Source organism: Dermacentor andersoni, chromosome 1 (assembly GCF_023375885.2).
Source record: "Dermacentor andersoni chromosome 1, qqDerAnde1_hic_scaffold, whole genome shotgun sequence".
NCBI lineage: Eukaryota > Metazoa > Arthropoda > Arachnida > Ixodida > Ixodidae > Dermacentor > Dermacentor andersoni.
The window spans coordinates 311,748,773-311,760,092 of NC_092814.1; the positions used below are offsets into that span (position 1 = coordinate 311,748,773).

At 48.5% G+C, this 11,320-nt stretch overlaps 1 protein-coding gene across 1 annotated transcript in view; it reads right to left on the minus strand.

The window, feature by feature from the left end:
• Positions 1-8,925, minus strand: part of Fatp1 (Fatty acid transport protein 1) — a 115,243-nt gene extending 106,318 nt beyond the window's left edge. Inside the window, exon 1 of the mRNA XM_050195812.3 lies at positions 8,589-8,925. Coding sequence (XP_050051769.1) covers positions 8,589-8,749 — 161 coding nt within the window. The 5' untranslated portion in view covers positions 8,750-8,925. The remainder of the gene's footprint in view (positions 1-8,588) is intronic.
• Positions 8,926-11,320: the final 2,395 nt, after the last annotated feature.

The following is an 11,320-nucleotide window of genomic DNA, read 5'->3' on the forward strand; positions in this document are numbered from 1 at the left end:
CGAGGCTGCGCCGCGTGAACTAAGCGGCGCCTTAAATGCGAGGCCTGGGACGCGAACTGGTGCGAGACCAAACCGAGGCCCTAAATATATTTTTCATTTCTCTTCTTTTTATTTATTTTTTTCGCCGCCTTGCTCCACCCGCGCCACAGCCGACAAACGAGGTTCTCTGTTGTTTTCTGATCAGCGCGCGCAGGAAGGAAAATGAAAGCGGGCCACACACTTTCCGATAGAGAGAGAGAGAACCGTAACTCAGATGAATGTAACAGTGCTCGGGGCGTTGAGACTTACAAAGCAAAGAGAGAGAGAGAGAGAGAGAAGGGGGGGGGGGGGGGGAATGACAAGAATAAATTTGGGTAGCAGGAGACAACTGTACATGTTCAATTCAACGCCTTGTTACTCGCAAGTGATACTGGTTACGAGTGACAGCGACGAAAATTTGCGGGAAAAAGAAATTGTGCACGCGTAATTAATATACTGGATTTTAATCCCAGTTATGCGCAGTTGTGGCCCCTCCTACCGAAGAGTACACTATATGAGAGTGTCCGTAAATACACCCCCTATCTGACCTTGGCAAAGTCGAACGCAGACGGGCGCTTATCTTCAACTTGTCGCGAAATTCCGCGCCACACCGACGTTACAATAAAGGCGTGTAACGCAGAACACACGCGCCCAGCTGTTGCGCGCGCCACCCACGTCACAGACATGCCGCATACTCTATCGCGCTCAGCGTGACCGAAGCGACGGCAGCAGCGTCATATGCCGCCATGTAACCACCACGAGAACGGTAACAGCGTCGGGAAGCCTTGAGCTGTGGCGTCGCGCATGCGTTGATCGTCGTTCGCCGGCGTGTACTTTTAGCCAGTCACTATATTGTATATCTACGAAAATAGCTTCCTCCTATCTCCTATATCTTGTCTCCCTGTCTTTTAACTTCCCTACCTCCACCATCCGGCTGCTGACCGCCGTTCAGATAACAGACAGCGCTAGACCGTTACAGTGCGATTAGCAGAAATTTCCTTTACGTCCCTTCATTTCCCTTATTATTTAGTAAGAAATCATTTTCTGCGGCTACAAGTTCAAGCCGCAGCTCACCCATCGCAGGTCATATGCCGAGCGCGACAGCCAGCGCAGCTTCTGAGAAGCAAAAGTAAGGCAGTGCACGCTTCTTCGCTTCCGTGGCGTCGTGCGCGGCGTGGCGATAATCGCGCACATTGATTAATCGCTGATCGTTCGTCCCCTTCAGATCGTACGGCCGCCGTCCCATAACCAGAGTGACGTCCCGGATGCGGGGTAGCGTATACAGGCCTTGCGTTATTGGGAGGCATTCCCAGAGCTCGGAGAGAGGTGCGGCGCAAGTCGACGCCGGCGAGCGCGCGCACACCACGACCGCGTTCCCGGGCTGCGCTCGGCCGGCCACCATTAGGCCGCGCGCAACCGGAAGAAGTTAACGCAGGCGCGCGCGCAACGGTTTTGCAGCGAGAAGCGCACCAAAAAACACGCGACGGTGTGCTACCTACGCACCACGGCGTGCGCAAGGTAGCGTGACTGACAGCCCACGGGCGATGAGAAGGAGCGGTGAGGGAAAGGAAAAGACGACCGTCGTTTGGGGGGCATCTCGCGCGCGCTGGGCCCTTCGCGATTCTTTTCCGTTTATTCTTCCTGGAAAATAAATGAAAAGAAAACGGGGCGCACTTAAGTATGCACATATTTTTTTTTCCTTTCCTCCTCCGTAGCTGCATCCACGATTGCCGCTGATCCAGGGGAAAGAGAAGCGTGTCAAAAGATAAATAAACAGAATGGTACCCCCCCCCCCCCCCCCCCCCATTCTTCAAATAAGGGCAGCTTAGCGCGGATGGATATAGCGACCGAGAGCTAAATATACCGCGCCGCAAGAGCGACCCCATGGCAGGCAGGCCTTACGACGTGTGAATACTTTGCACACACACACACACACACATACAGTCGCTGCTTTGAAGGAAAAGCGAAAAAAAAAAATTGCGCGGAGAGTCCATAAAACGCGTGTTTGCAGTCATTCAGCGGCCAGTGAACCACGGCTTCGGTCTTAACCCTTTCGGCGGCGAAAAAAAAAGGAAAACGAAAAAAAAAAGAACAACGTGCCGCCGTGAGCCTAAGATGATGCGCTGCAGCACGCATAGGCATTGCTTCGCCAGGTCGGAATCGGACACTGTCGCGTCGAGGTACCACTTAAGGCTCGCTCACACTAGACCGACGCGACACCGATTTCGGTCTGCCGACAGTCGGCGACAGCGCTTTTTACCTTCGTGTCGGCGCCTCTGTCACATTGCACCGATGCCGACAATCTGCCGACGGTCGGCAGAGTGCTCGGCGATTGCGTTCATGTGCGATTGCGTTCACACCAAAGTTCGTGTTCCCCTCCACGATTGCAGAAATGACAGCGAGATATGCAACATTCGTTTACTGCGCTTGCGCCCCCGGACTTGGAGAAGCCGGTGAACCAGGCCAGGGATGCAGCAAAGGGCAATGACTACGTGGACTGAGGAGGTCACCTGCCTTGGGTGAAGAAAGAGCTTTCTCATTGATTCAGATTATTATACGTTTGTTCTCTTTCTCTCTCTACCCCACTCTCTTCCTCGCACCACGCAATGAAAAATTGCTCGCACGCATGTTGCTTCTCCATTTGCTCGAATTTTGTGCCACTGCGCCTTACGCATCGCAACCCTCCCCCCTCCCCCTCGCCACAGGCGACGGCTCTCCGAAGACCTCTTCGCACACCTTCCACATATGCGCTTGCCGTGACGCCAATGTGAGAGTGTGCAACAAGTACATCATAGTGTTCGGATACCACCTTTTTCATGCGTCCAAGGCACCCCTGTGTTTCAATATGTAGGGTTTAACATCCTGAAACTGCCCAGTGGGTTACGACTCACGAGGGACGCAGTGGTGGAGGGCTCCGGGTTTATTTTGACCAGCTGGGGTTCTTTTAGCGTCCACCGAAATACAAGTACACGAGCTGCCGCCGGGTACCTACAAGTAGAATAGGCACAAGCGCGCTCCCGGTCTGGTGCTCGGCCACTGCGGCACCTCAACACTTGGAAAGGGGGGATGTTTCTCCCTAACCCGGCACAGTTCCTTGACAGAAATCCCCGACGAACGATGCGGCTCCTGCCGCTTGACGACAGCAGCAGCAGGACAGCCGGTGCCGCCAGCGCGTCAGAACGTCCGACTAGGCGCAATGGCGTGAGAAACGGGCTCGGGTTGCAACGGATTTCACACGGGCCCAGCCGGGAACGCCATCGTCACGATAGCCAACAGCCTACCGAAACACGCGCTGCAATGCGATCTCGATAGAGCGCCCGTCTGCGATTCGCATTGTTCTCAGTGACCGACAATGAGCGAACAGAAAGTAAGGGCGACAGATTGGGACCAGCGCGCGACACACCGCCATTATCAGCGACTGCAGGAACGTTGGAGATACGATGGGTGTAGTGGCTGCAGAGTACGCTTACGAAACGAGATAGGGCGACCACCATTGCTGGGCACGCAAGTAGCACATTACGCGGAACAATGAGTGCCAAACGAGCGAAAAAAGAAAGCAATAACGGCGGGTACAGAGTTGCAGTCCGCTAACACTACTTGAGAAGAAACCCTGCCGTAGCTTCGTGCCGTCCACGCACAGTAGAGCCGCGAAGTGACGGCTTGAATAAATGATTAGTGTAGCGTCTTTTCATCCTATCCACTTTCTCCAGATGGGCACACGCCTTGTTGATATGTCGGTTTATTTATTTATTTATTTATTTATTTATTTATTTATTTGCACGGACGAACGCTAACCTTTTCTCGGACAACACGAAATGTATGTGCACGGGACGTCGACTAGACGTGCAGAGGTTGTACGGAGCACGCGTCTTTCGGATAGGAAAGTTGGATGTTTGAAGAAATTTGCACATATTCGCAAGTTCGCAGAAAATATGAAATGATGTTACACCGAGGACACTTCCAGGGTACGACAGCTCCACCTTTGGCACTAACCTTAACGAGCACAAGGAATTCTACGCGATATAACTTATTCTGTCACGCGCAATAATATATGCGCAAGCTTTATTATGAGGAGAAAAAAAAAACAGCTTGAAATGTTACATGTCGCCAGTTCAAACTTTCTTTTTAACCTTCAATGACATTAATATATATGCAGTCACTGACTCAGGTTTACTCGGCTATATTTTACGTCGTGAGACGTAAAATATAGCCAAGTAAACCTGAGTCAGCGACTTGCGAGAGAGAGAGGGAAATGATGCGTGCGTCTTGTTGCCAGCTCGCGTGTGCATCAACACTACTTTTAAAAGAGCGGTCACAGGGTTACAGCGAACCATGTCCTCAAGATAGGTGATCGCGTGAAACACTTTCGGCGCACCGCACGGCCGCTGTTCACTACTGTCGCCCACATTTACCGGGGGCACTGCAACGCGAGCCAGCGTACGGCCAAAGCATGGAACACCCGAGGTGAAACTACTAACGATCTGGTGTCACTTTAGCACTGCGGCGCGATCGATGTCGCCCGTAAGACTAGACACGACACACTTATGGTGAGCAGTGTTCGTGAGGAGTAGCCTGAAGAAGGGGAAAAAAAAAACGAAACCCTGTAGCGGTTGCCGCAAGAATTTTTTGTTCTTTTAACAGACTCGTTAAAAAAAATGCCATGGCATGCAGATAACGTAATTCTGCCACATAAGCTGTAGTACTTGAAGAGGCGGGCACAACTTGTACGACAAACGGCAGTGTGATGCTAATTAACAAAGTATCACTAATATAATTGTAATTATTCTCTTTAGGTACAAGTTCGATTTGAAGCCGTGGAATAATGAAGTCGTAACCAGATAGCACGAATCCCGCGCTTAGCATCGGTTTCGAGAGGTACGTCCTCTAAATATTGTGGCAACATGCGCTGCCCACCATGTCAACTGGAACATCAATGAATTTCGCCACAGTATACAGAGGACGTGTTTCTACATTAAATTATGGGGTCTTGCGTGTCAAAGCCACGACCTGATCATGAGGCACGCTGTGGTGGCGGGCGCAGGATCGATTTTACAACGACTGACATTCGTTCGTAATGTCATTTGTTTGCTGTCCCACGAGAAAACGTAATGACATTCGTTCAGAACGACACTTTCAACTGCACGAGTTCACGATCGCATTCGATTTCGGACCGAATGTGTAGTCTCGACGCCAGGACACGTTCTAAAAAGCATCGCCAATGACCCTCTTTGTAATTATCTTTGTAATTAAGTTTTTGTTTAGTTGGTTTTACTGCGTAAGTGCCAGTTTATTAACGTACTCATCACAATTTCTTTTTTGACGAAAACCTACTCTTACTTGAGCGGCTGGACGCGGGTGTCAGCCATGTTTGTTTAGTCCCGGCAGTTCGGTCGTTCCCCGGGTTCGCAGAGCTAAAACGTTGAGCACAGTGGACCGAAGCAGACAGAGTTTGTATACAATTTCCAGATGCAACTAAGGCGCTAGTGTCTACGGGAGCTGCAAGCGGGGTACTTCAGCCAGCATGGGAATGATGGGCAGTAGGTGGATTTGACTAAACTTCGTCCTTCTGGCTTTAAGATGGCTTCGCGACTTTGCAAAGCGATCATTTTTTAAAAGAAATAACTACGTTATAAATACTTCAGTACGCATTATTAAAATTGTCCGACGGCAATATTCGAACACAGGACCTCTACAGCACACCAGGCCGATATTGAAACCATTACGGCGCGGACGCACGGACAAGCGGAACCGCAGCAATTAGCAGCGATTATGCGTGCTTGCAGAATCTTATTAACCTCTATAATAAAAAAGTATAAATTGCTACGAAAGTTAGGACAATATAGGCCTAGACGAAGCGTAATAAACGAATCCAGGGGAACGTCTGAAGCCCCAAGCACAAAGATCATGTGATCCATGTATTACCCATTATTCCTATGATGGCTGCACGATCGCAGCGCCGCAGTTCCCTCTGGTAATTATTGTAGGAAATTCTATCGAATCAGAAAGGTACGTTTTGATAAATGTACAGCAAAGGCCATTTAAGAGACCTATGTCGTCGGCAATGTTTTTCGTTCGGCTTGGCTAAGCGTGATTTGACTTGTGCAGCTGTGACAAATGGTCGAAAAAGGCCAAACCTATACTATTAACAAGTGTTATTTGAAAGATATACACGTATTAAATGCAAGGTTTTGTTGGCTTCTTTTTTTTACCCAAGGTCATGGTCATCATTTTCAAATGATTGTTGTCGCCGTGTGACAGCACGCAGGGAAAATTACATTAAGTTCACTTAATGACATTCGATGGCAATGACATTAGAGTTGCCCTGTGACAGGGGTATAAATCTAACTAAAACTCCATTCTTGCAGTCCTCCCCGTCGAAATTATCAGGTCATGTTTATCGAAACCGGTGCTAAGACCGGTATTTGCTCGAATCGCGCAATTCGTACATGTACATAAAGAGAATAATCACACAGATAATTAATAAAAATTGTTAATTAGTTAACATCACAATGCGAGTTGTCGTACAAGTGGTCGCGGGTTCAACTCCCCGTCACGGCGACCGCATTTAGATGGTGACGCAATGGAGAAGAAAAAAAAGAACGCTCGTGTACCGTGCATTGGAAGCACGTTAACAGAAAGAAGAACAACAGCAACAAAAAAAAAAGAACATGTGGTCAAAATTAATTCGGAGACCCGCACTACGGCGTGCTCCGGAATCCGATCGTGGTTTTGGCACGTAAAAAACCTAGAATTAAATTTTTAAAATCTAAAAGTACACAATGCTGCATTTTTTTAGCCATTTTCTGGCTTCATGACCAAGCCACGGATATCTTGCAGTGTCACTCGTGAGTGTGCAGTGAGATCTTGCACGGTTTACACGCACATAAATCTGGTGCTAACTAAACACGACGAAGCGGGTAAGAACTCCGGACGCGACGGCCTCACTAAGTTATGGAAACGGAATGCAATCATACGCGTAACAAACCCTCAGTGAACGCGTTAAGACTGTAAATACATATGTAGCCGTCCACTGCACCGTCCCTCATAACCTGGGTGCAACATGCAACATTGGGACGTTAAGCCCACCAATGAACCTGCACCCCCTGCAGGAATTTAACCTTAGAAAACGTCTGATGATCGCGATCGGAACAGTTCACTCAAAAGAGGCTTCTCAACCAAAGTTTTGACGTTACCGTCGCAACTTACAACTAAGAACGACGCCCTAGAAGCAGGAGCAACCGTAAACCCCCATCTGCTCCCGCACAAAACACGCTGCGGACGACACTGCACAGTGAGCCAAACGAACGCGGAGCGTAATCCTCCAGACGCTGTTCGCAAGACCAGAATTTTCTCCAGGCCCTGTCATCACAAGCGGGCCCTGCGAATCGCGAGTTGTTCGTTTCAAACTGATATTCGTAGGCACAAGCGATAGCCGGCCATCGTTGTCAGATTGGGGGGGGAGAGCAGGCAACGACGAGAACTAGTGTTTGTGGACTCCTCGGCCGATTTGTCGCGAGAGAATTTACGGGGGCAGTTGGATATCTTCTATGAGAATCGCCCGGATCACAAGTACAGTGAGCCGAGGATGTAGGTCAGCCAAATGTATTTTACTGCCTTTTGATAGTAAACACTGAATACAGTGCGGTCGCGAGTCACTTGCGAGTCACTTGCAGGAACGTGTAGCCTTCAAGCTAGACTTCGCGCCATCGCTTTTTTTCACGGCGAGTGCAAGCACACACAGACGGGCGACCTTCGGGGCACATACTCTGCACGCGGAGGACAGTTTGCCGCTTTTGTTGCGTTTCGCATTAAACCTACCGCTTGAAAACAAACTTCTCGGCAAAACGAAATCCTTGACATTGTTTCGGACGCGTGCCGCTACACCAAGGGACAGAAAAAGATAAAATAACAAAATAATATAAGAACCGGCGTGCGGCAAAACACGCTGACAGTGATAGTGTAAACGACAGCGGATAAACGCGGTGAACTTCATGATGCTAATGATTTCGTATCAACGACCTGAATGCAAGCTGAGGAATCCATCAGGTTCGTACATCAGTAACTTGTACACATCGGTCCTCGAGATTAAATTACGGCAAATAAATGTTATCCTGGCCGGTACATTTTTACGAGCGGTGCTTCACGCACGTAATCATAACTGTCGCAGCACAGAACATATCATAGCAGTCGCTGAGAGTTCGATGGGTCAGCAGAAAAACATACGATGAACGCTGTGACAGGTGCAATAAAATACAGCGGCCTGCAGCTGCAGAGTTCATTCAGACGTGTCCGCGCACAACACCGCCGCAGTGTGATCTGCGGAAGGCCGAGTTGGGGCTGCTGTTCGGGATTTCCCTGTAGGAAGCATCGCAGCAGGTGACAAAAACAGCAGGTGACGTTTGTAAAACAATAAGCGAACTGCTGGTTGGAATCAAGCGAACAGTGCTCTCAGCTCGGTGGACGGCAACCGGCCGTCCACCGTAGCGTAAGCCACCGCTCGGCGTGAATTCCCAGCATGAGCAAAGAGACTAAACTTCGGGAAGAGTAGAAAATGTGGCAGGTGTACTCACGTCAAGTCCCGGTGTGCCGTGTAGAAGACTATCCGGAGGAATCTCCATCCCCCTGTGATAACGTAGAGGAAGAAAGTGATGAATCCAGCCATCCAGACAGAGCACAGTGAGCCGAGCGAGAGCACGCTAAATGTTCCCAAGAGCCCGGCCTGCTTGAGCATACTACGAACTGCCCGACTCTGATGTGCGAGGGAGCAGGCTCGCCACTAAATGTAACCCGGTCGTCACAGTTTCCTGGGACACATTGGATGCGTTTTTCCTCCTTCATCGCAGGGGAGAAACACGGCCACCTCGCATCACGTGGCGCAGTTGCCGATGGTAGCGCCCCTCCCTACGCCTGCGACATCTGGAGGCTTTCCGCATTGCTCCAGTGGGGGCGCCACCATTGGGAGCAGTAAGACCGTTTTTGGTTGCGCCGGAGAGATGGCGCGACCGGCGCAGCGCTTATTTTGAACGTGTTAAGTGGCGAAACGCGATTGTCATCGTAGACGAAGCAATAAAACGAACCCGCTGAGCGGTTGCTTCGCAGATACCGCATTATTGTCATCGTCAGAAAGTTACTTAGCAAGACTGAGTGTGTGACTCAGAGCTCAGAATCCCCAACAACAGCCCTGCCACTTCATTTTTAGTTCGATTTATAAATAAACATACATACAAGGAGGCTCGAGGGCATACAGCTTAAAGGGGACCTCCTATCAGAAAATGTATATAATACAGAATATATGCAGCACAAAAGAAACAGTAATGTATATATTGTATAGGTTAAAGCGTATTAATGCAGGAAATATATAGCGCTACAGAAGCAGCAGTGTAATTGGTATAAAGCATAACCAAATTACTTACAAACTTTAAAAAGATAAAGTACACAATTTGCAAGAAAAAAAAGACGTAATGCACTTGACACTAGAAGAAATAATTTGGAGTATGCTGGAACAGTTACCTATAATAAAAGATTATGCGGATCCCACGCACTGTGGGAATCGACGTAAGCGAAACTTTTGGTGCTGTTTACTTTGATTGACGATAATTAGCGGTGATGGTGAAAGTGATTTTTTTATTTCGTTAGCGTTTAGTGCAATACGAGAGGGGTAAGTTGATGGTAAATGTGACACGGGTGTCACACGGTGCACTTTTGATCGCGATCAAGCCTGATCCTGATCGAATTCCTAGGTCGTGATTGGCACCTTTGCGCAAGCTGCATGAGGGACCCAATCACAGTCGACAATTTCGATCCGGATCGGGCTTAATAGCGATCAAAAGTGGTCGTGTGACACCGGTATTACCTTGCGTGCACCACTGCTTTTTGTTTGCGTAGTACACAGAACACACAGCGAGACGTGTTTGTTTGAGGCGTTGTTGTGCGCCATTGTTCATAACCTCCGAAAAGGTTAGTATATAGGGCAATAAATGCTTTGCAAATTTTCAATTGGAGTCTATTAAAATCTTTCATCTTGAATGTTGGGCGACCAGTGCGAACACGGTTGGAGCGGATGTTAGCGCTCACCTGGCAGCCGCATTGAAGGCCGACGAAAATTTTCGCCCGTTCTGCATGGGCTCCGACCGCTGCTGGACCAGCGCTGGAGTAAGCCTTGTTGTTGTCTTTAACATAAGGCACATACCCACGAGGGTTGTGGGAGGGGGGCGCTTCATCCATTTAAAGATGAAGAAGAACAAAGTTTCATGAGCGAGGTTGGAATAGCGCATGATAACATAAAATTAAAGCCAATACTAAAGGACTTTCTTTTAAATGAACATTTCCATGTCTCTGCCTTAGCTGAAACAAGAGGTAAAATTGAGCTAGAAGCCCAAATATACCTGCACCGATAACCATGCGGCTAACTGACTTCTCGTTCAGCTCGTCACACAAATCAGCCTAGAGAAATTAAACTCGAATTGCAGTAGAAAACGGTTTTAGAGTACATTAAATGTATAATCTAAATCCCATTTGACTTTTTCACAGACTGCGCGTCAGCTTTCAATTCCTCGCGAGTTAAGGCCGATGGGTAAAGATTGCATATTTTCGAAAAAAAAAAAAAAAAGGTTCTTGTTAGCATTAATGCTTTGACCGATAGACTGTTGTCCGATACATCGTGACAGCCAGAAATTACATTTAGGCGCAGGCTACGGATCGATCGGAAGGAGAAAGAATAATTTTGACTCCGCAGTATCCGACAGAACAACTGAGATGTTAATTCATGCCTAACCGGATATGTTACTGCTGTTTCACAAGAGCGTACGTGCCTCGTGCACCTCGTATCGCGGCGCCAGCGCTCCCGAAAGCGACAGCGCCACTGCGGCCAGGTCGAGCATATTCGGCATATTCCCCGTGTTCATTTTTAATCAATCAATCAATCAATCAATCAATCGATCGATCGATCGATGAATCAATTCATCAACTAATTAATTAATTAACCAATCAATCAGTACGCAGCTGCCAAGTCCTTTTCAAAGGATGGGAAGCTGTTTCGTTATCAGTGCAAGCCTTCTTTTTTTATCCTTTGAAAGGAATAAACTAACTTATATGATGCTCGCTCACCCCGGCATATCGTTTTTTGTGCGACTTGGCCAAACAGTATACTTGTCACCGTATACAGTTGCCTGCAAAAATTTAGGAAACTCCAGTGCAGTGAAAACTACACGGTAGCTTATCTTTGCGCTCGATTCCACCTCGAATGGCGACGCTGTGACGTAAAGAAAGCGAGTGAAAAGAAAGTTTCGCTTTTCCGCTCGCG